The sequence below is a fragment of the Peromyscus leucopus genome, chromosome 2 (assembly GCF_004664715.2).
Source record: "Peromyscus leucopus breed LL Stock chromosome 2, UCI_PerLeu_2.1, whole genome shotgun sequence".
NCBI classification, from domain to species: domain Eukaryota; kingdom Metazoa; phylum Chordata; class Mammalia; order Rodentia; family Cricetidae; genus Peromyscus; species Peromyscus leucopus.
The window spans coordinates 135,351,311-135,375,008 of NC_051064.1; the positions used below are offsets into that span (position 1 = coordinate 135,351,311).

The 23,698-nt window shown below is 50.7% G+C and overlaps 1 protein-coding gene and 1 pseudogene across 1 annotated transcript in view; both read right to left on the reverse strand.

The window, feature by feature from the left end:
- Positions 1-17,010: 17,010 nt before the first annotated feature.
- Positions 17,011-21,273, reverse strand: LOC119087504 (annotated as a pseudogene).
- A 507-nt stretch (positions 21,274-21,780) lies between these two features.
- Selenon (selenoprotein N) overlaps positions 21,781-23,698 on the reverse strand; it is a 13,865-nt gene continuing 11,947 nt past the window's right edge. The window contains exons 12-13 of the mRNA XM_037203348.1: positions 23,002-23,128; positions 21,781-22,878 (exon numbers count right to left, since the gene is read on the reverse strand). Of these exons, the coding sequence (XP_037059243.1) occupies positions 21,781-22,878; positions 23,002-23,128 (1,225 nt within the window). The remainder of the gene's footprint in view (positions 22,879-23,001; positions 23,129-23,698) is intronic.

Here is a 23,698-nt window from a genome sequence, read left to right on the forward strand (position 1 = left end):
TGAGCCCTTTAGCCCCCTAACATGGGATCTAAGAACTGAAGTCAGGTCCTCTGGAAGAGCAGCAAGGGCTCTTAACCCTTGAGCCATCTCTCCAGCCCCCAAGGACAAGCTGGGTTGTAAAGCAGCAGCCCCCAACTGCTGTGGGTCTAACTGCATTCTCTTTCCATGTCTCCCCTCTGAGCCCAGGGAAGAATAAAGAGTGAAGACATAGAAATGTATTAACATGAAAGCAGGGGAATGGGTGGGGCAGTGGTGTCACACGCCTTTAATCCCAGCACTCAGGAGGAAGGGGCAGGTGCATCTCTGTGAGTTCGAGGCCAGCCTGGGCTACAGAGTGAGTTCCAGGACAGGCTCCAAAGCTACACAGAGAAACCCTGTCTCAAAAAAAATGATAATAAAAATAAAAATGGGAATAGCAGTGGTGGTGCACGCCTTTAATTCCAGCACTCAGGAGGCAGAGGCAGGCGGATCTCTAAGTTCAAAGCCAGCCTGGTCTACAGATTGAGTTCCAGGACGGCCAGGGCTACACAGAGAAACCCTGTCTCAAAAAAACCTCAAAAATAATAAATAAACAAACAAATAAATAAATGATAAAAAATAAATGAGGACAGAAATGAACTTCCACAATAATTCCTGAAGTTTGACTCAAGAGACACATGTTTGCTCACAACTAAAATCTACCTGGGTGTGGTTCCGAGCTTTGGTCTTGTTTTCCAGATAGGCAAGAGGATCTTGGGGTGTAGATGGAAGTTGTCTGGTCTTCATATGATCCAGGGAATCTTTCTCATTGTGTGTGTGTGAGGAGCAAGGGGAGTCAGGAAGACCCGGATGCTAAGCCAGCTTTTTTTTTTTTTTTTTTTTTTTTTTTTGTTTTTTTGAGACAAAGTTTAGTCCTGGCTGTCTGGAACTCTCTCTGTAGACCAGGCTGACCTTGAACTCACTGAGATCCTCCTGCCTCTGGCTCCCAAGTGCTGGGATTAAAGGCATGAGCCACCACAGCCTCTAAGTCGGATTTTAAAGGTCTTTAATCACCTTTATATTGATTTTGAAAACAACTGTCTTTGGAGAGGCACTGTTCTCTCTGCCGTGACACACATCACAGGTCCTAGTTGGTTGGTCAAACCAAGTTGCACAGTCTCGCTAACTTCTAAAGGAGAGGAAGTATAGTGTGCGGAGAAGGAGACATGAGCAGCCACGACTTAGTGACCAGCACTCAGAAACAGCCAGACTCGGCCAGGCTCCCTCTCCTACCTCGAAAAGGCCTCGGAGGGGAGGTTCATGGCCAGGCAAGCATCCTGCCTCTCAACTGCAACCCAACCCTAAACAAACAGAATCCTTCCCAGACTCAATGCCTGGTTTCCTGAGGCCTCTGGGAGTTTATGTCAGGCACTGGGCTCTGAATTCTCTCAGTTTTCCTGTTTAGAAGAGAGGTCCAGGATCTTTCACAGACGGCAAAGTCTGGGAGGATCCTTTGACCAGAGGCAGCTCACGGCTGAGGAAACAGGGCCCAGAATACAGACGGCCTGACCAGCACCTAGGCAACTTGGTGGTAGTCTCACCAGTACGCAGTACAGACTGTCTTCTCTTGGGGACCACCAAGGAACCCACTGAATGAACAGGATTTGGCTTGGTGCAGGCAGGTCCCTTGCTTGGTTCCTAGAACCCCTGGGACTCTCCTGGGACCCTCAGGCCTGGGGTGGGATGGTCCAGAACCCTTCCATAAGTCTTCTAGGGCACGGGAAGTGGGTCCTCCTTACTGGTTTCGTCTCTCTAAAGCTTTTGCCTGTTTTGGCTGGAATAGCTGGGGCAGTGGGGCATTGTGTCACACACACACACACACACACACACACACACACACACACACACACACACACCCCTTTCCTCCTCCTAGCTTTATCGGAACAGCGTCTCACTCTGTAGGAATGCTGGTAGCTTAATACTGCTTCTATTGACCAAGATGGCCATGAATTTACCACAATCCTCCTGCCTCTGTCTCCTGAGTGTTAAGTTTACAGCTGTGGCTCACCTACCACACCACCAATGCCTGGCTTCCTCCACTGACAGAGTGACATTGCCCAATTCCCCGGTTTCTTCTGTCACTTACTTATTATATATTTATAAGCAGGGTTTCAAGTAGCCCAGGCTGGCCTGGAATGCTCTGTGTAGCTAAGAATGACCATGTGCATCTGGTCCGCCGGAGGCCAACACCCAAGTGCTGTGGTTGCCGATGTGAGCCTGTTGCTCATCCTGGCGTGACCAGCTTCATCATTTCCATACCTTGCTTCCCAAGGCAGTTTTGTAAGGAGGAAAAAGCAAGATGTAGAAAAAGGCTTTCGTTTGACCTGTAATTGGTCCTCACTGCTTCTGGATCAAACCAACCCGAAGACTGATCCCGTGTGCTTACCACTCCTCAGTTTCTGCATTTATATCCATCTGCCATAGGAGAACCTTGCTTGGGCATGGCGCTTTTGAAGACGAATAGCCTCGGCACATAATCACCTTTCTTCTGAAGGTTCTGCTGGCCAGCATCTGGAAGCTGAAGACAAGAATCAAGGGAGGTGGGGACAACTTGTCGCTTCAGGCCAAGCTGACACAGCCAGAAGCCCAGGCACCTTCCTCCCACAGATACTGATGGAAACCCTTCCTCACAGTTCCAGGGACACTGGTGCTCACAGGATGGGCACAGTCTCCATATTATAATTTGTGGGTTGGGGCACAGGGGTCTATATCAATACCATGAAGGCAGTGTAGGAAATAGGGAGAAGCTGGGCTGTGGTGTGCACGCCTTTGATCCCAGCACTTGGGAGGCAGGTGGATCTCTGAATTCAAGGCAAGCCTGGTCTACAGAGTGAGTTCCAAGACAGCCAGGGCTACCCTTGATGGAGAGAGAGAGAGAGAGAGAGAGAGAGAGAGAGAGAGAGAGATGCTGGGGGCAGGAGTGGCCATTTTTGAAGGCTCTCACCTTTCTCCACCAAGAACACCAGAACATACTGTTCCCACCACAGCTTATGAATGGCTGTGCCCTTTGCACACATTAAGTGGTATCTCTGATCCTCCTTGGAAACCATAAGTCAGCGTTTTTGTTTTTTTTTTAACCTCCCAGCCCCCACCCCTGTCCACACAGATGGGTGACAGCCAGCAGAACTGGTTAGTATTCGAACCCAAGTCTGCCTGTCCTTAAAGCCCTTCTTGTCTTTCATGGTTCACATCCAGGATCCTCCTGCCCAGGCTGTTTTTCAGCCTCAAGGTCAGTGCAATGCCATCATCACCAGTAAATATTTAAGCACCTAGTTATGGGGATACAGGTCACCCCAGGTCTCACCCAGATGGCCTGGAGGGCTGGACAAAGGGCACAAGCAGACAAGATATGATTGTTCAGGCAAGGTCTGAACTGAGGCCAGGATATAATGGTCCAGAAAATAACCCCAGGAGCAAAATCAGGTTATCTGCCACCCAGAGGCCAAGAGTCGGGACACTAATCAGGTTCAAACTGTAGAATGGACGCCCCTCAGGCTGGTTGTAGATGTTTCAGGTCTAATAAAAAGGAGACCAACCTGGGCACCCCACTCTGCTTTTGTTTTATCAGTGGGGTCTCATGTAGCCCAGGATGGCCTTGAACCATGTACCAAAGATGACCTTGAAACTTCTGATCCTCCTGCCTCCACTTCCTGGGTGCTTGGATTATAGGCATGGATTTTTTTATGCTGCAACTCAATTCCTAGCACCTGTGTGTTAGGCAAGCTTTCCAGCACTGAGGCTGTACCTCAAACCCCGCCCAGGATTAAAAGCAACAACAACAATAATAAATAATGATAATAATTTTTTTCTTTTCTTTTTGGTTTTTCAAGACATAGTTTCCCTTGTTGTCCTGGAACTCACTATGCAGACCAGGATGGCCTCAAACTCACAGAGATCCTCCTGCCTCTGCCTCCCGAATGCTGGGATTAAAGGTGTGCGCCACCACGCCCGGCGACCCCTCAAGTTTTTAAGTGTAGCAGTTTGTGGAAGGAACAGGGTGCAGGGAGGAGGGACAGGCAGCGTTTGATGTCTAAGGAGAAATGGTGTAGCCTTGGGTTCTAAGGCAGAGAACTTGAGGGCTCTGGGCTGGCGTACAGTAGGCACATGGAAAATGGTAGGTAGAGTGCAGGACAGAGAAGCATGGAAAACAGAGACCCTCTGGCCCAGGCAGGACCATGGTTTTGATCTGTTTGCCTTCGCTTTCGTTGTGAAAGTGGGTGACTTGCTGTTCCTCTGGGCCTCAGTTTCTTATAAGGAGCCAACTTCTGAACATTTGTGTTTGAACCCACAGGTCAGCACTGGCCTCGACCTCGGCCAGAGAAGCTTCTCTCTGCAGTGGGCAGCAGTTAGTGCAGAGACTCACAAGCCATCAGTGTTGAGAATAAGTTACAAATGAGTGCTCAGTCACACACGGGACATCACCACCACAGCCTCCACCAAGGCTCAGGGGTGGAGAGAGCCCGAAGCTGGGGAGGGGTGCCATGAGATGCCAAGGTCTCCTGGACACGGCGTGGCTGTTGTACTCACGATCTCACTGCAGCTGTGGTTATCTGGACAAGATTAATTCAACATGGTCAGCAGTCCAGCGGGACTCAGTGGACTCTATGAGTCATTGTATCTTTAAGGGGGGAGGGCGCGGAGGCAGGCAGATCTCTGTGAGTTCTAGACCAGGGCTCCACAGTGAGGTCCTGTCTGGGGACAGAAAGAGAACATGAAGGAGGACATGATGGAGGGGGTAAGAGAGCAGGCTGGCGTGGATATAATCAAAATACATTATTTATAGGCATGAAACTGTCAAGGAATAGTTCCTTGCTTTGTCTTAAAGGAACAGATCGCATTTGGTGGCCTCAGACCCTTCAAGGTCCTCCTTGGGTCCTAACTAGATAGGCTGGACCCTCCAGTTACAGTAAGCCCAGTTGGAGGTTCACAGGTCTGCAGATTCCACCCACTCTCCAAGCCTGGCAGTGCGGAGGTGCAGCAGTAGTCATCGGTGAGCATCCCAGCATGACCCAGCTGTCTCCTCACTCCGCAGCAGGACACAGTGTGGCAATGGAAATTTCCACTCCGCCCCTCCAGCCCGGCAGGGAAATGAGGCTGTCCTTTCAGCTTCCAAGTGGAAATTTCCACCCACAGAGACACAGGCACAGATATGTGTACTGAGAGAAGGGAGGAGGATGAGGGGGCGGGGGGGGGGGGAGAGAAAGGGAGAGGAGGAAGAGAGGGTGAGCTGGCAGGAGATCCAGAGTCAAGGAGCTAAAGACAGACGGGGATCATCACAGTGAGAGGAGGTGTGGGACCGTTTCTGGTCCCCGGCTATATGGAGGATAGTCAGGGGTCCAGTTATCTCCCTTCTAGAAACATTGAGTGCCTCACCTGCTACATATTGGGGCCTATTCCAGTTACCGGGGACATGGTTGCTAACAGGATAGACATCTCTACCTTCCTGGAGGATATCACAGGGGAGAGAATTACTTAATTTCCTCACTGCCGCAACAAAAATCCTGACAAAAAAGGATGCTTCTGGAAGGCAGCATCTGTTTGACTTGCAGTTTCGGGGTACAGCACATCACGGCAGCAAAGGCGAGGAGCAGGAGCAGCTGGCCACAGTGCTCCAGTCAAGTAGCAGGAAGTAGCTGGGCATGGCTGTGCACCCTTTTAATCCCAGCACTCGGGAGGCAGAGGCAGACAGATCTTTGAGTTCGAGGCCAGCCTGGTCTACAGAGTGAGTCCAGGACAGCCAGGGCTCCACAGAGAAATTCTTGCCTCAAAAAAAGTAAAAAATAAATAAATAAATAAATAAACCAGAAAGAAAGAAAAAGAAAAATAAGGAGGAGGGAAAAAAAAGGAAAAGGAGAAGGAGGAGGAGGAGGAGGAGGAGGAGGAGGAGGAGGAGAAGAAGAAGAAGAAGAAGAAGAAGAAGAAGAAGAAGAAGAAGAAGAAGAAGAAGAAGAAGAAGAAGAAGAAGAAGAAGAAAGCAATAAAGCAATGACTTTGTTTAGCTCTTACACAGTCTGGACCACCAGCCGGTAGAATAGTACAGTTTATTTATTTATTTTTTCTGAGTCCCACCCCACAGTCCACATTTAAAGTCCACATTTAATTCCTTGTAGATACACCTAGAGATTTTACCTGTTCAGCAATTCTGGATCCTGCCAAGTGATGGTCAAGATTAACCATTGAGGAGCAGGGATCCACATAAATAACTGTGAAAGAAAACAAGGCAAGGTAGGAGACAGGAATGATGCTGAGGTCAGCAGTGGCTGTTTTAAAGAAAGTCACGTGTGTGATTAGCAAGGGTGCAAAGGGTGTATGATAGATAGCAAAGGCCCTGAGGCAGGGGTGAGCCTCGGAGGAAGACCTTGCCACGCTGGGAGCCTGCTGGCCGCGCTAGGGATTGGATTTCCTGTTTAGTGCCATGGAGCCCCATGGAAGGTGTTTTTAGCAGAGGAGTGACATTATCTTTACAGACTTCTCAAAGGCTTCTTTCTTTCCTGTGAGGCCACCGTGTGTCAGTCAGTTGGGAAGGAACTCCTGGGAGATCTGTGGCCACAACCCTTAGAGACATGTGTGCGGTCACTGGAGGTCCCTGCTCGCCCTCCTCTGGCTATTAATTGGCCTCTGACAAAATGGGAGAAAACAGCAGGGACCTTCCAACCCAAGTCCGCAGCCCTAAAGAGCATCCCTCATCATCGTCATAGCCCTGGCAAGGTGGGAGCCTGGCGATATCACGTTGGCAGATGGTAGGTCTCAGGTGACGATATCACCCTGCAGGACCAAGCTGGGCATGGCTCCGGAACACTGCCCCATGTCCCCTCACCTCCTCAGCCCTGCTTGGGGCAGCTGTGGGAGGGCTGAATGTTCTTTGTCTTTGCAGGGCTAGGGTAGAACCCAGAGTCCCCCACACCCCAACCCGGAAGCTCCTCCTAACAGAACCTCCTGAGCTACCTCTCAAGCCATGCCAGCCAAGTCCAGAAGCAAACTGGGGAGTGACCCTCATGTGTGGGCACCAGGTGGGTGGCACCTCCAGGGAGGCACCAGCAATGGTGGTGGTATGGACAGATGCAGTGGGGATGGGTGCCACCCTGGCCTGGTACGTGCCGGAGCTGGGTCATCCCCTGTGGGTTGGATTCTGGTGGAGCTTTAGGAAGCAGATCAAAATTCCTGGAGGCAGCGTGAAGCCTGGGTGTACAGTGATGTAAGGTGCTGAATTGTGTTGGTCAGCACAGTGAGTCAGCACAGGACTTCTGGTCAACAGATTCCCAAGTGTCTCTCATGCCCTGTGCTAACCACTGGTATACCCGACCCACGTCACCATGTCCCACCAATGACCCCACCAGCACCTGTCATACCACGAGGCTTGTCCACTATCTGCAACCTAATGGATCATGTGGCCTTGTCCTGAGACTTGTCCCACATTCCTATCACCCAGCATGCAGTGAGCTTCTTGGAAAGCACACACACGGGTGAAGGGTGCAGGACCCTTGATGCCTGACCACAAAGGGTGGGCGACAAGAGCAGCCTGTGTCTAGAGCAAGGAGAGCGGGAAAATCAGGAAACAGTTTGCTGCATATGAACAGAAGAGGCCCAGGAGAGGTGGCAGGCGGAAGGATTGTAGCTTCTGGAATCAAACACTCTGGGTTTGAACCTAGCACAGCCATTATTAGCCACGTGACGGACCTTCTCCATCTTGCTATAGAATGGGGGCAAGTCACCTCCCTCAGAGAGAATGTGGCCCGGTATTTGGCTCATACAGAACATCGGGAGAAATGCTGGTTATTCGGGTTGCTTAAGGTCGTGTGTGGGTGAGAACTGTGAGAGCAGATGTGCCCCACCTCACCTGGAACATCAAACTCTAGCACCTAAGGAACTTCTCAAAAGATCCCTGGTCCTGAGGAATCCAGAAATCAGGCCTGTCTTCCAGATTCCACCAGAGGGCGCACTTCTTAAGGTTGGAGTTCGGTCTGTTGTAATCATTTGCTAATTTTTCTCAACCCCTACATAGCTCTGCAAATATTTTTTTTCATTTGGTTTTGGGGATTGAATCAAGGCCTCATGCATTTTAAGCACATACTCGAACACCACACTAGCCTTGAATATTTTTTTTTTTTTTGATTTTTCGAGACAGGGTTTCTCTGTGTAGCTTTGCGCCTTTCCTGGGACTCACTTGGTAGCCCAGGCTGGCCTCGAACTCACAGAGATCCGCCTGGCTCTGCCTCCCGAGTGCTGGGGATTAAAGGCGTGCGCCACCACCGCCCGGCTTTAGCCTTGAATATTTTTAATGACTGAACAGATAACTTGGACAGGTAGGGAGCTCCTATGCCCACCCCCCCAAAGCTGAGGACCGAACCCAGGGCCTTGCGCTTGCTAGGCAAGCGCTCTACCACTGAGCTAAATCCCCAATCCCTCCCCACCTTTTTTTTAAAATTGTCTACATGGTACATGATATGTGTTCATGCGGGTGTGGTCATGTGTGTGTTTAGGTGTGCATGCATGTGTGTGCACATTCAAGTGGAGGACAGGGGTTGACACTGGGTGTATTCAATTGCTCTCCATATTATTATTATTAGTAGTAGTATTTATATTTATTAGAGTCAGAGTCTCACTATGTAGCCCTGGCTTGCCTGGAACGCACTGTGGACAAGGCTGGCCTTGAACTCACAGAGATTCTCCTGCCTCTGCTTCCTGAGTGCTTAAAGGCTTTGCACCATCATACCCATCCCACCTAATACTTTTGATATAAATTCTTTCACCAAACCCAGCTTATTAGCCAGGCGGTGGTGGCACACACCTTTAGTCCCAGCACTCGAGAGGCAGAGGCAAGCCATCTCTTGAGTTTGAGGACAGCCTGGTCTACAGAGTGAGTTCCAGGATAACCAGGGCTATGCAGAGAAACCCTGTCTCAAAAAGCCAAAAAACAAACAAACAAACAAACAAACAAACAAACAAACAAACAAAACACCACCAGCGCCACCACCACAAACAAAACCCCAGCTCCTCGACTGGCTATCCTGACCAGCCAGAGAGCTCCAGGGGCCACCTGTCTTCCCCTCCCCCTTTACCAGTTGTGGGGCTGCACCGTGCCTGGCTTTTAAATGTGGGTGCTGGGCTCAAACTTGGGTTCCCACGCTTGTATGGCAGGCCCTTCACTGCCTTGCTGCCAGACCATCCCAGCTCTAGCACCTCAGAATCTCTCCTCCACATGTCCAACTCAGCATGAATCTATTAACACTGACCACTCAGCAGGGACAGGTCCCCCCCAAGCTAAATAGGTAACCGGTGAATTAACTTGCCTCCTGCAACAGAACCTGGCTGGTGAGTCCTAGGTGATAGCTAAATAATATCACCAAGGCCTTAGGTCTTTTCTGTCCCCGGCTCCAGTCACCTTTATCATGGAACTTTTACCTTCTTGATCACCAGATGGCTGGGGCACTCCAGACATTATATATCTCTGTTCAGCAGGGCATGAGGATGCAGAAAAGGGGGGAGGTGTGAGCTGGGGCTAGACCAGTGCTTAGGAAAAGCCACCGGCCTGTGATGAGGAGAGAATGGATCCCAGAGAGGCAGCTGGCAAGGCCACCATGATGGCCAAACGGAACCTGCTTCTCTCCCCAGCAAGCTCCTCACTGGTCCTGGCTGGGGTTTGTCGGTGGGATTTCTGCAGCAAGGTCTCCTGTCACCCAGTCTGACCTTAAACTGGGTAGCAGTAGCCGAGGGTGACTCTGCCCTTTGGACCCTCCTTCCTGCACTTCCTAAGCACTGAGATTATAGGGGTGTGCTGTAGCCAGTTCATGCAAGGCTGAGACTGAATCCAGGACCCTCATGTGCAAGAAAAGCAGTCTACCAATTAGACCATCGTCCCTCGCCAGGCTTCTTCATTTCAATAGCAGCACCTCCTTCCACTCACTTATCTCCCCCGGAATAAAGCCTAGGGCCATCCCGGCCCCATAGCCACCTCTAACCTTGGCATCCTGTCAGCTCAGCCTTAACCTAGATCTGTCTCCCTCCCCCTCTCTCCCCTCCCCCTCCTCTCTCCTGTCCCCTACCATCTGTTCCCCTCTCAGGGCAAGATCCTTTGTATGGTCACATCATTCGCCTTGGACGCTCCCAAGGCTCCCATCAATCAGACTGTCCCAAATCCCTCATCCTGGACCATGGTGCCGCCCGCGCCTCCCTGCACAAACCGCCTTCCTTCACTTTGGCTACCTGGCCTTCAGCTGGGCTCTGTCCTCACACCTGCTACTTCCGCTTGGGCTTTGCACTCTCCCCCCTCCAGAAGGTTCCCACCTCCCGGAGGGGTCCCTCGGCCTTTCTCCTGTCTCTCCATTCTCCCCACAGCGCCCACTGAAAACACTGCTGTCAGCCTCCTTCACCAGAGGCAAACCGGGAGGCAAGGGCTCTCCCACAACCAGACTGCCAGGGCCGGAGCTGTGCTTGCAGGAAGGAGGACTCTGTATGTGTGTATGTGTGTGTATGTGTGTGTGTGTGTGTGTGTGTGTGTACGTGTACAGAGGCTTGCTAGGGTAATCTCTTAGGGGCCTTTCTATCACTTGGAAACCTAAAGAAGATTGGGGGGCAGGGATGTGATACACATGTCAGAACCAGAAGCAAGGAAGTTCCCCCTCTTCCCAACCCCCCCCCCCAACCCCTGCCTGCTCAGGTGTCCTGCAACAGGAGCAAAGTCAGGGAATGTTTGAGAAAGCAGGACTAGGTGGCAAGGGGCGGGGGCGGGGGTGGGGGCGGGAGAGCAGAGGAGATGGTGAACACGGGCATCAGTCACATCTGACATACTTGATCTGAACCTGAACCAGCAAGGAGTCAGGAACCAAACTTCAGAGAGCAGCCTGAGCGCGTGAACCCTTGTCTCCAGCCTTTAATTCCCTGGAAACTGAGACGGGATGAGAGTGGAATTCACCCACACAAGGCCGTTCCAAGTAATAAGACGGCGTGTGTGTAGGCCACGGGTGGTGGCTCACGTCTTTAATCCTGGCACACAGAGGCAGAGTCAGGCGGATCTCTGTGAGTTTCGAGGCCAGCCTGGTCTACAGAGCGAGATCCAGGACAGCCAGGGCTGTACCAGAGAAACCCTGTCTCAAAGGGAAAAAATGGCATGTGTAAACTTCTAATTACTGTGGATATAAAAATCAATAAGAGCTCAAAAACCTGAAGCCCTAAAAAGAAAGGAGACAGGAAAACACCCAGATAGCACAGACCTACAGTGGGTCAGACAGGGTGAGTTTGGACTCTCAGAGGAGACAACATTCACATGTCAACACCCTCCCTCCAAACTGACTTGGAGTACTTCTAACTCACTATGTAGACCAGGTTGGCCTTGAACTCACAAAGATCCGCCTGCCTCCACTTCCTGGATGCTGGGATGAAAGTGTGCACCACAATACCTGACTTACAAATATTTTAAATCTCAGAGCAGAGAGGCCCAGAGGCTAAACAGAGGTCAAATGAGTCCGGAAAACCAGCTACAGAGAGGTGGTTCTCCAGACCTCTGCAGGAGGCTGTGAACCTGTTCTCAGTCGAGGAAGGCATGTGCCTTCCTGGCATGGGCAGGCTGGGAAGACCATGAACTGTGGCCAGTCACTGGTGGGAGGGCAGGCTGGCCCTGTGTGTTGCTTCTCTAAACCTAGTACCCAGTTATGAGATTATGATGAAGGCAGGGATGCCTGAAAGTCTGTACGGCTGCCAGGCCAGACCTTGAATCCCATTCTCTGTGACTGAAAAACAGTGTTTGGCTGCTGTATGGGAACTGAAAGATCTCGAGACCATCGCTAACTACCTAAGACAGTTGGCAAGTCCTTTCTATAGCCTGGGGTTTCTCTAAACATGGAGGGTAGACTCTATCAAACACCTGAGGACTTCCCAGCAAACAGATGTGGGGATTGAAGAAAACTGTGCCCCACTTGAGGCAGAAGGAAATCCTGCAGCCTCATAAACCTCAAGACAGATGCCAACCCAAACCAGGATGAGTCAAGAGAGTCTGCAGCTTAGACAGAACACCCCAATCTCATCTATACTGTGCCCCAGGAATGCACACCACAGCCCTGCAGGGGGAGTCCCTGAGTCCTGCTGTGTGCATGCCTTTAAGGGTGGCGCCTCTTTAAGGGACTGGAGAATAATAATTATACTTAGGATATCTCATCCTGAGCATTTTCCTGGCTAAGCAACAAAATACACTACTGGCTGTGTGTGTGTGTGTGTGTGTGTGTGTGTGTGTGTGTGTGTGTGTGTGTGTCAGAGGTCAGCACCTTGGGTCTTGTTCCTCAGGAGCTGTCCACCTTGGGCTTTGTGACAGGGTCTCCCACTAAACCTGGAGCTCTTGGATTAGGATAAACTGAGGCCAGCAAGCCCCTATGCAGGCCTGCAGGTGCCCCTGGAGGAGGGAGCTGTGGTGCACAAATCCTGCCTCCAGGGGGCAGCAGCCACCAGGAGCTGGCTGTGGGTGGAGCTGCCAGTCAAAGCTAACGGTTTTACAAGAAGCCTAAAATCAGATTCTTCTGTGGAAATGTCAACTAATTCAATCATTTAAAACACAGCATGGGCCAGCAACATGCCTGCGGACTGGCGTTGGCTGCCGGCCACCAGCTTGTCAGCTCTCGTCTTTGGGTGTAGGAGGATTCCATCACGAGTTGGGTACCTCCAAGGCCAGTTGGCAGAGCTGAGGCAGAAGCAACCTTTGCCTCTAGAACTGAGCTGACTCTCCATCATGAGGTCCACAGGACAAAGCAGGTGCCCTGGGGTAGACGATGGGAATCATTAATTCAGCACTTTTTTTTTACACTTACTTCCTTGGAATGTTTGTGCATATATGTGTTAGGTTCTGGGGTTCTGGGGACTGAACTCAAGCACCTATATCTACCTATCTCGCCAGCCCCTCAGCACTTTTTAAAACTGACATCTCACTACAAGCCAGGCTTTAAAGACTAGTGGGACTCATGTAAGGTCAGCTCTTGCTCGTGTTCCAGGATATATTGATGGTGATAACTGCACACCTATTCGGCGCAGGGTCACAGAGGCAGGGTTGGATCCGACCCCCACCACTCACTGGTTACGTCACTTTGGACAAATGGCCTCATCTGAGGTCAGGCGATTTGATAATGCTAACAATTATCAGCTGTAAAGTCCAGAAATCTGTGAGGGAAGCCCAGGGAGGCACCAAGCTCAGCGTGGACAGCCCTCCAGCCCCCAAGCCCAGTGACTACCTGGGCTTTTTGCCCATGGGGAGAGCAGGAGGCAGGGCACAGGGTGGAAGTACCCCGAGGTCAGTCATCCTGTCATTTGCCATCTGCAGAGATGACAGTCACAGGCATCTGCCTCTTTCCACCTGTGTCTTCCCTTGTAACCATCTCTTATCTCTTGGCTTTAGGGGTCAAAGGCATCAGTATAACCCTCGTCATGTTGGGCAAGGGCCTGCCCAAGGTGCTACCTGTTGGAGCCCATCAAACTACAACTAAACTAAAAATCTGCATGTACATATGAGTCTAAAACCCTTTCCTGTCCTTTTCAAATTCAAAAGAAGTTTTGAGATGAGTGTCATGTATCTCAGGCTGGCTTCAAACCCATCATCAGCAAGACGACCTTGAACTTCTGGTCCTCCTGTCTCCACCTCCCCAGGACTGGGGGTAGAACCGAGGGTCTCATCCCTGTGAGGAAAGCACTCTGACAACTATACTGCGCCCCCAGGCTCTCCGACCTTTTAAGGGCAGAACTCAAGCGTCCACTGAGAGTGGGCCCAGCCACAAGGATGCCCGGGACTTCATGTTCGACTGGAGTGGAAGCAGAGACTGACTTTACCAGCAGTTTCTGGACCTCCGGTCCAGCTCTCTGGGGGAATCCCTCCACGTCTGGTCACAGCAGAGAGCCAGTCTTGGATCTGGCAGGTAACTTCCAGGGCACCTACTCTAACCTGCACCCAAACCTCCATACACACCGGCCTTGTCTTCTATTATTCTGAATCACAGGTTACAAGTCGGCCAAGTTGTCGGTGAAGGCAGCCACCCTGCAGCACAGACTTCCCTGGAAAGGTCAGCCATCATTGGGAACCACAGCGCTCCACGGTGACAGCAGGCAGAAGGCAGGGTGGCACTGTATGACGTGCAGGAATGGACAGAACCTCTCGAGATGGTCGGAACTGCTTTAAGGGCGTGGTCCTGGCTGCATTTGGAGCTTTCTGCTGGAGTCTGGATGCCAAGAGTAGGATAGTGGGCTATCCAAGGCTAGGGGACACTCGGCCACCAGGTCCCACCCCAACACCAGCTCCAGGCGGCCCAGGGCCTGAGGTGGACTCTTTTACAGGTTCAGGTGGGGCATGTGACCTGCTCCTGGCAGTTCATTTCTCCCCACCCCCAATCACTTACATGACAGTGCACTGGCTCTGGTGGCTGCTCCATCCCCAGGGCTGGGATTGAAGGTGTGCACCACCACTGCCCGGCTACCCGGACCCCTGTAGAGCCCTCCACCCACACCCTCCCTACCTCACTCGTGTGGCTCTAGCCAGAGACTCTCCAACCGTGGTCTTGTCTCAATCTAATGGCTGTCAATTCACTCCCCCTGTATTCTCTCTTCCTTGAAAATCCCTGTGTTGCCGGGCGGTGCTTTAATGCCAGCACCGAGGTAGATCTCTACAATCAAAAGCCAGCCTGGTCTCCTGGTATGCGTTTCACCTCCTGGCTCAGCCATCTCCATGGAGGCCAATCAATATAAAAGTCTTAGGGAGGGCTGGGCAGTGGTGGCGCATGCCTTTAATTCCAGCACTCTTCAGGCAGAAGCAGGTGGATCTCTGAGTTCGAGGCCAGCCTCGTCTACAGAGAGGGCTCCACAATAGCCAGGTTACACATAGAAACCCAGTCTTGAACCTTGCCCCCCTCCCAAAACAAACACTTCTCAGGGAGAGACAAGTCTCACTTTCTACTCAGGATGAAAGGAATGCTCCATGGCGACAGGCCCTGGTTACAGTCAAACCTTTGGCCTTAGGAGTCAACTTAGTGAGAAGTGCTGGTACCTGGCCCTCAGGATAAGACAGACTCCTGAGGACCGCTGGCCCTCTGGGTGAGGGGTAGACTCCTGAGGACAGTTGGCCCTCTGGGTGAGGGGCAGATCCTGAAGGTAGCTAAGCACCCAGGCCTAGGAAAAGGCACTGATTCCTCTGGGCTGGAAGGGGATGCAGCTCAGCATGGATTTACCTAGAATGTGCGGCACCATTTTTTAAAAAGCACATTACCAAGGATCCCCAACACTCTCCTTTCTTCACTGACAGTCACAGCTAACATTCTTTCCATCCACGAGAAATTTTGGGGCCCAGGAATAAGTGCTTCCCTAAGGTCAGGGCTTCTGGTTTTATGTTAAGATGCATCCCTTGCAAGTTCTCTGGAACAGCACTGTCATGTGTGGGGTTCTGGGGCCACTGGCTTGGCTGTTAACTGGCGTGCATCCTTCAGACCTACAGGACCCCTTTGCTTTCGGACTACTCCCTTTTCTGCTTGTCTTTCCAACGAAGTGGTGCCATCTGTAGGTCACAAACATCATTACTGCTAATTTCTACCTCCAGGCTGACATTCTGAATTCCCATCTGCTCAGCCTGCCTGACATTACTTAGGCCAGCCAGCCTCCAGCACCTCTCTACAGCAGACATGGGATCAACAACGAACAGACCCAAGCCCCTGACCTCCGGGCTCTGCATTTATGAAGCTACACTTGATTTTATTTCTCAGAACTCCTATGATGGTCTGCCTTCTGCACAATTTGAGAGCCAACTTGAGGCATACCAACAATGCATAACCATTCCCAGCTCAAGATCAGAAATGAATCATCCATTAGTGTCTAGTTGAAAACAGCAGACACGATTTGTATAGTGCCAAATATACAGCAGTTCTAAATATGCTCTCACACACTTAACCCCACTCCCCAACTGAATCTTAAGGAGGTCCTCTGCGGCTCTCATGTTTGGTAAAACACAGTGAAGCCAGGGTTGCAGAGGCACAAGTCAGTCTCCCGGAGTGCCACTTCTTTGTTTAGTGGAGGAGCTTACTCTGTAGCCTAGGCTGGCCTTCAGTTTCCCAACACCCTCCACCTCTGCTTTCCCAAGTGCTGAGATTACAGGCATAAGCCCATTAAGCCTGGTCCCAAGGTACTCTTAGCCCTCCTGCAAGCAGGCTCTTACTGTGGCTGCTTGGCTTCTAAGAGCTTTATGCAGATGTGAGGGGCAGCTAGAGTGTATGTAATTAAAGCTATTTCCCAAGGGGGCTAGGAAAGCTGCCTGGGGCTTTCCCTGAACTGAGGGGCAGTATGGTGTGCTCACAGTAGTGACAAAGTGCAGTCTCTGGATACAAGGTGAGGTGTCTGCCTCAAAAGGTCCTTTCCCACTCTTACAGGCCTCACCACAGCAGCACTGCCTGTTTGTGAATATTCGGAATCTCAAGATATCACTTAGAAGGAGCATAAGCTGGCACCTCTACTCCCAACTGTCATATTAAGCAAACAAACCATTAAACATCCTAAGATTTTAAGGTCCCCTCTAAACTGTTCTCTAGAAAACACTATTTGTGCCTGTAATCTGCCTTTTTAATGGGAACAAAACACTGCTTGTTTGCACATAAACATCTGAAAGAAAATAACAGCTGATCTGGTGAGGCAACACAAAAGCCATGATTGTGGAAGGACAATTCGAGATTGGAGCAGAGAACTGGCTGGGTGTCTGCAGCAGCCGGAGGCCCTGTGTGAAGCATTCTACAACTTGTCACTACCTGAACAGAGAGGAGTCACCGTCACCAACAGCACTGTGCAGTTTATTAACCATTCAAGTACAGTAGCATCTGATAAGATTGGGACAGAATTGGGATCGCAAAGTGAACAGATATTCAGCATCTAACAGGTTGGAAGAAGCCACTACACTCTTCACAAATGTCTTCCACAGAGTCAATACAGTACTAGCCATTAACCAGCACACCAGGTGCTAAGTGGAAAAGATGCAACGAGAAAAATAGCTACGTTAGAAAGACCAACACTTTAAAAAAGAGTAAAACACTTTCAGTTTCTCCCCTTGAGCCCCTAAAACATCTCACGGTCTGGATCTACCTATACGGTCCTACATCAGCTTCTAGAATATTTGTCAGGAGGGAAAAAGTAAAATGACACTGGCCAGTACAGTCTTTGGATATTTAGGAAGGGGTGGGGAGAAAGTCAGTTCTGGGAACAAATTAGTCGGCCTCGGTCTCATCGGCAGGGTCTTTGGATTCTTTGTTCTTCCGCACCTCTTCAACGTGCTTGTCCTAGGAAGAAACCGTGTGTCAGTGTCCTTTGTTTAAACACAAACTGCCGAGGCCTGTCCCCTGCCCTAGGAGTCCAACACAGCCTCAGTCACAAACGGCCCCCTGGGAACCACAAACCCAAAATCCCAGGACCTCATCATCATCTTCAAACCTGTTGGTCTCTTGGGACCAGAGCAGCCAAGCCTCCAACTGCTCTTCCAAGGGATACGCAATAATGCTGAGACTCCTAGACACTATCTGAAGATGAGATCCCTTCTCACTGAATGTTAAGCCCCAAACCGAAGACAAAAAGGAGCCAGCCTCAGCTCCTAACTCCTCTAAAGCGTGAAACAACCTTCTCTCGCAAACGCTCCAGCTTGGCAGCCATCTGCGCCTCCCGGTTCTCTTGTTAGCTTCCATTTTGTGGGTCAGCTTCTCCTCCGCCATTTTGCTGAAGTTGTTGTTCTCCTCGATGGCTTTCTGAAGCACTTCTTTCTCATGCTCCCGCTTCTCAGCCAGCTGCTTCAGGACTTCCGCTTCATGAGACTGCAACAGAGTTGAAGAGGCCCCTCTGAAGTATCTTTGGAAATTATTCATCATGGAAACAGGCAAGACAAAGGGTTCCTTCCTTAAAACTAATCCTCAAGTGAGGAGCTCAAGTACCTTTCTGAAACACTAAAAACTAACTGTTCAGGCTCCCCCCACCCCAAGAAAAGATCTTGGGTAGCCCAGGCTAGCCCAGAACTCTCTATGTAGCAAGGGCTCACCTAGAACCTATGTTCTCCTGCATTTACTTTCCAGCATTGAGATTATAGCCATATACCAGCCTAGCTTGTCTAGTTTTCCTTCCAAATTATTTAAGGAAATCCTTATAAGATTCAAAGTATTTAGAGGGCTTGAGTAATCTATTTAAGAATGGCACTTTAAAGAATTTCTCAGTTCTCCTCCACAGTACCTTTGTCCAGATGGGAGGGGCACTACTTAGGCTGGGCTGTGGAGCACAAGGCCCAGCTTTCCTCTCTAGTCTCCAGTCAATGTATTGCTTCCTCCTACTCCACACGCACTCCAGACTACATGACAGCAGACAGATGGCACACCAGGCTAAATGCTGCCATTCTTTTTATTTGCTTTTTGGGACAGGGTCTCAGACTTTAGGCTGGCCACGAACTCACAATCTTGAAATTCTGATCCTCCCACCTCTACCTCCCAAGAGCTGAGATTATGCAATGCCATGCAAGGACTCTAACTGAATTACACTCCGTGGCCAGGTTGGCCTCCAACTGGTTATATAACTAAGGATTATCTTTAACTTCTGGTCCTCCTGCCCCAACTCTCCAAGTACTAAGATTGTAGATACACCCATCTAACACCCCCTTCTCCCTGGAGACGGTAAGTGCTGACAGGGCACAGACACTGAAAAGTACATGTCTATGGCAGCTAAATGTACACAAGTTACTCAATGGTGCTCACATGGGATTGGTTATTCCTTTACACTTCACCTTGTGTGCCTTAGTTTCCCCAACTTAAAATTAAACCCACCCACCTAAATCATTGCTGCTGGGAAGAGATTTAATGGAAATTTATATGAAATTATTTTGCAAAAATGTATCCATATTTTATGCATGTAAGTGTTTTGCCTGCATGTAAGTGTACTGCAATGCATGCCTGGTGCCTGAGGCCAGAAGAGGGCACTGGATCCCTGGAACTTAAGTCAGGACGGCTGTGTGCTGTCATGCAACTGTGCTGGTGACGAAACCTGGGTCCTCCGCAGGAGCAGCAAGTGTTTTAAACCGCTGAGCCATCTCTCCAGCCCCTATCTAAAGTTCTTAGTAAGGATAATGTTGAATAGATAGAAATACATGTTAACAGGGATGCTTTTGGAAAGTGAAATTACTGTCTTTAATTTCGTTATAATTTCATTTTTCAATTATATTAACATTTGTTAAAGTTTTCTATTTTATTAATGTGTATGGTCTGTGTGTGAATATATGCACATGTGCATGTCAGGCCTTCAGAGGCCAGAAGAGGGCATCAGGTCCCTTAGAGTTACAGGCAGTTGTGAGCCACCCAACGTTGGCGTTAGGAACCACATTCTGGTCCTCTTCCAATAGAAAACACTCTTAACAGCTGGACCATCTCTGCAGCCTCTTAGTGGGTCTTATTTTTTATTTAGTTACTTTTATGTGCGTGGTTGGTTGGCTTGCACATTTATCTATGCACTACTTGTATGTGTGGTGGCCATGAAGTCCAGAAGGCAGTTGGATCCCCTAGAAATGGAGTTTGAATAGCTGGGAGCCGCCGTGTGGGTGCTTGGGGCCACCATGGATCCTCTGGAAGACAGCCAGTGCTCCTAACTGTTGAGCCACCCTCCAACCCCTCATCAGGTTTCAAAAGATGGCTACTTTATAATGCAAGTGTTTAGAAGTGAGAAAAAAGTTACAATACCACATCCCTGGAATTATAAAGTTTTTATTGAATAGCTCTCACAAAAGGAAACAAAGGCTATCTGCCAACAAATGTCCTGTTTTTCAAAGAGGAAAGCATGAGCTTTGATGTAACATAGAACTTAGCTTAAATTCTGCCTCCAGCACTTAGTAACAGGACCTCTTAAGGAATTGCCTTAATAATACCATTTTCTAGTCTGTTACTGAGACAATTCCCACCACGGAGGTTCCATTTACTAGAGCAAGCTCTTGAGTCAAGGAGCTGGCTCCCAACAGCTCATTAAACGATGCCTGCTGCTTCCTCCCAACCACTGGCACAAGGGTATTTCCTACTTACGATCACAGCAGAGCTACAGCTCTCTCTTCCTTTCTATGAAAATAAACTCAGTCTGCCTGTCACATGAATAAGCACCCCGTCTCCTGTAACCATCTGGTTTACCTTGCGTCTTTCCTCTGCAGCTTCTAATTTCTTCTGAATTTCCTCCAGGGAAAGATCCTTCTTCTTTGGGGGGGAGAGGGGGAAATCGGGGACAGATTCTTTTGACCGAGGGCTGAGAATCAGCTCAAAAGCCTGGCCTGAAGCACGCTTCTCCAGTCTTTCACCTGAATATCTAGAGTTGATCAGAATTATGATAAATGAGGAAAACCAGTTTCTTATCCAAACAAAGGTTCTATAATTTTCTAAAACCCAACAATTTAATGAACAGAACTAAGGCTAATCAAAGTGTCTGATAAGAAATCAAATAACATCTATTTTTTAAAATGCTCAACATTTTGGGCTAATATACCATTTTGAGGAAGAATTAGTATTTTACAATCATTTTATTAAACAAAGAATGGCTTGTGTAAAGCCTCAATTTTGCTTTGGACCAAGCCAAATTGTCTAATTATAAATGATGATGAGCTTTCCATATATTCATTCAAATGGTAAAAAAATTTAATTGCCTTTTTTATTTGTAAATCCAGTTTTGAAAAGAATATAAATGTCAAATTAAAGGCTTACGACCTGCACCACTTCCTATTCTAAAGCAGAAAGCCCGTCCCAGTTTCAGCTTTTCGAAATCAATTACCTACCAGAAGATGCCATGTCGGACAGAAGACAAGAGACTGGCCGTGCACCCTCCACAATCCACTGGTAAGGAGAGCCCTGAAAATGATTTTCAAAGCATGCAATCAATTTCTCTGTATTTCTCTGTCATCAGCACAAAGGAACCTCAAATCACACCATGACAATGTCAGGAAAATCGTTAGGTAGAATCAAGTGACATCATTAAAAATCATCTAGGAACACCAAAACATATTGGGAAATCTAAACTGAATAATATTGCTGGCAGAAAATCAAATTAAAATGATGTTCTTAAAAGAAAAAAACCTTGGAATCTTAAAAATCAATCACAAGGTTGAAGGATCCTTTGCCGTAACCTCAATTTTTTTTCTACCCAACCTAAGAAGATATTCCAGATTCAAACCCAACAATGAGATCGGAGCCATCTTAATTCTGTGTACAACTCATTGTGCAATTGAAACACCCACCCGGCTTTGTCTGTGTCTGCCATGGTGGATAACACCCAAGCTAGCAGCCATGGTATCCAAGTCCTATTGTTCCTAGGGTTTAAGCTACTCGCCTAACAGTGGGAAAATGAAGTTTTATGAACCTCCAGGTTGTTTCTGAGGGCAGGGTCTAGATATTTTAGCCCAGGCTGGCCTTGAAATTATAATCCTCTTGCCTCAGCCTCCTCAATGTAGAGGGGTGGGGTTTAGCCAGGTTAGCAGTTGCCTAGCATTTGCAAAGCCCTGGGTTCGATGGGCGGGGGATGGGGGGGCGGAAGCGGGTTTATTCTGGATGTTGGGATTAAAGACATGCGCCACCACACCTGCCCGAGGTTTGTCACGATTGCTGCCTTAGGTCGCAAAAAAATTTTTCAACACTTGTCGATTATTTTTTTAAAAAGATCACCCCTCTTTTCAGTCCCGAAGTGTACGAGAGGCTCCAAGGCTAGACAACGAAATCCGAGGCAGCGAAAAAAAACGTTTAGCTGGAGCAGAGCACCCAACGCAGCAGCCTACCCAGCATGGGCGTGGTCCTGGCCCGGGCGGGCAGGCTGGCGGCCCGGGCCAATCAGAACCCGCCCTCCGCTCCGGCCCCTGGCCCCGCCCCTCCGCGCCCCGCGCCTTTTCGAATCTCCGCGAACCTCTCCACACTCGGGAGCCCGCGCGCGTGGGCAGCAGCGGGATGGCGGGGCTAACGGTCCTCGGGGGTGGCCCCGCCCTCCCGGGCGGGCAGCGCGCTGCCGTCTCCCGAACCAACCCCCCCCAACTCCCGCCAAAAATACTCGCGGCTCCGCAGCCCTGGGGTGCGCTGCAGCGGGCTCCGTCGCACCGCCTCCACCCCAGCTCGAGTCCCCAGAGCTGCCCGCGACCGTCCGCCACGGAGCCCCGGGAGCCCCGGCGGGCGCCGCCCCTCCAGGGCACGGGCGCCGCGCAGCCTCGCTCTCCATCAGACAATGGGGACCCCTGAGGAGCCGCGCCCACCGGACCATGGAAGCAGGGGGACGGCCCAGGCCCCTATTGTCTCCACGCTCGCACCCGGGGCTGAAGCCCACGGCTGGCCGCGCCCGCTCCTCACCAAGGCCGCGTCCCCGGGGAGCAGGGACAAAAGCCGAGCTCCGCCCGAGCCTCACACAAAAGACGAACGCCCCCGCCCGCCCGCCAGGTCTCGGGGCCCCTGCCCCTCCAGCGTCTCCCGCTGGCGGCCCGCCGCCTTCCCGGCCGGTTCCTAGCCCGCCGTCTCCGCAGCCTACGCCAAGCCAGCACCACCTGCTCGCTCCGAGCCGCCTGGCCACACTCTGAGCACCAACAGCCCTGGGCGCGCACAAAAGCGCCAAACAGCGGCACGTGACCCAGCCGCGGGCTCCGCATTGGCTGAGGGCGCGGCACGTGCCGGGCCCACCCCCCAGGTCTGGAGTGCCCCGCCCCTTTGGAGCGGAGCATCTTGGGAAGTGTAGTCCGGGCCAGTGGGGCAGGAGGACAATGCAAAAGGGGTGGGGTGTCCGGGGGGGAGGGGTGTCCCCCAGGTGTGAACCCCCGGCTGGACCCCGGGTCTCTGCGCAGAACAACACTTGGCTTGGCCGCAGGACTAAATTGGCTGTGGGGCTCCACGTCTAGGAAAGAGCAGGGCGAGGCGAGGCGAGGCGAGGCGAGGCGCAAGGGAGGGGTCGGTCCTAAACCTACTTGGGTCTTTTAGACCTGGACGGACTGGACTCTTCCTGGGCTGAGCCTCACACGTCTGGTTCGCTCGCTAGGCAGTGGTCCTTTTGATGCCACACCCCGCCCGGTTTGCCAAGACGCTGGAGCCCCTGTGACAAGACAATGCCACTCCACGCCCCTGCACGGTCCTCTACCCTCGGCGTCCTGCCACAGACACACGCCAGTGTGTCACCTGTAGTGCAACGTCGCAGTCGCTAACCCATTTAGTGCCGATAGATCACGGGCGTGGTCCTTCCCTCGGCTATTTGCTTTCTCCCCTTCTCGGCTTCCCGAGCTGGAAACACTGGGATCTATGCAGGACTGCGTGAGGCTCTGGAATCTGATCTTGGGTCTACAAAGCCACTAAGCTTTAAAGGCAGACTCCATCTGCCCTGCCAAAGCCTTGCGGTGACAGGAAAGAGAAGAGCGATGGCAGTTCTAGATACACTCGCGGCAGTAAAGTGCTGCTTTTGTTCTGAAAGCACGTGCTCCCCGGAGCGGGGCTGGGCTCTCTTTGAGGATGTAAACAAAAGGAGCCACAAGGTCACGGATCCCTCTGGCCTGAATAAAGCGGACTATAGCAGAGACACAAAGGAAATTAGCCTGACCCTGTCTCTCTCAGACCCTCCTCTCCTCTGACCAAAGCTGTGTCCCGGGGTGTGGTGGCCATTTCCCCAAAGCACCTGCTCAGAAACACTATACAGAAGGGACAACGATTTTTACTAATGGGTTTGG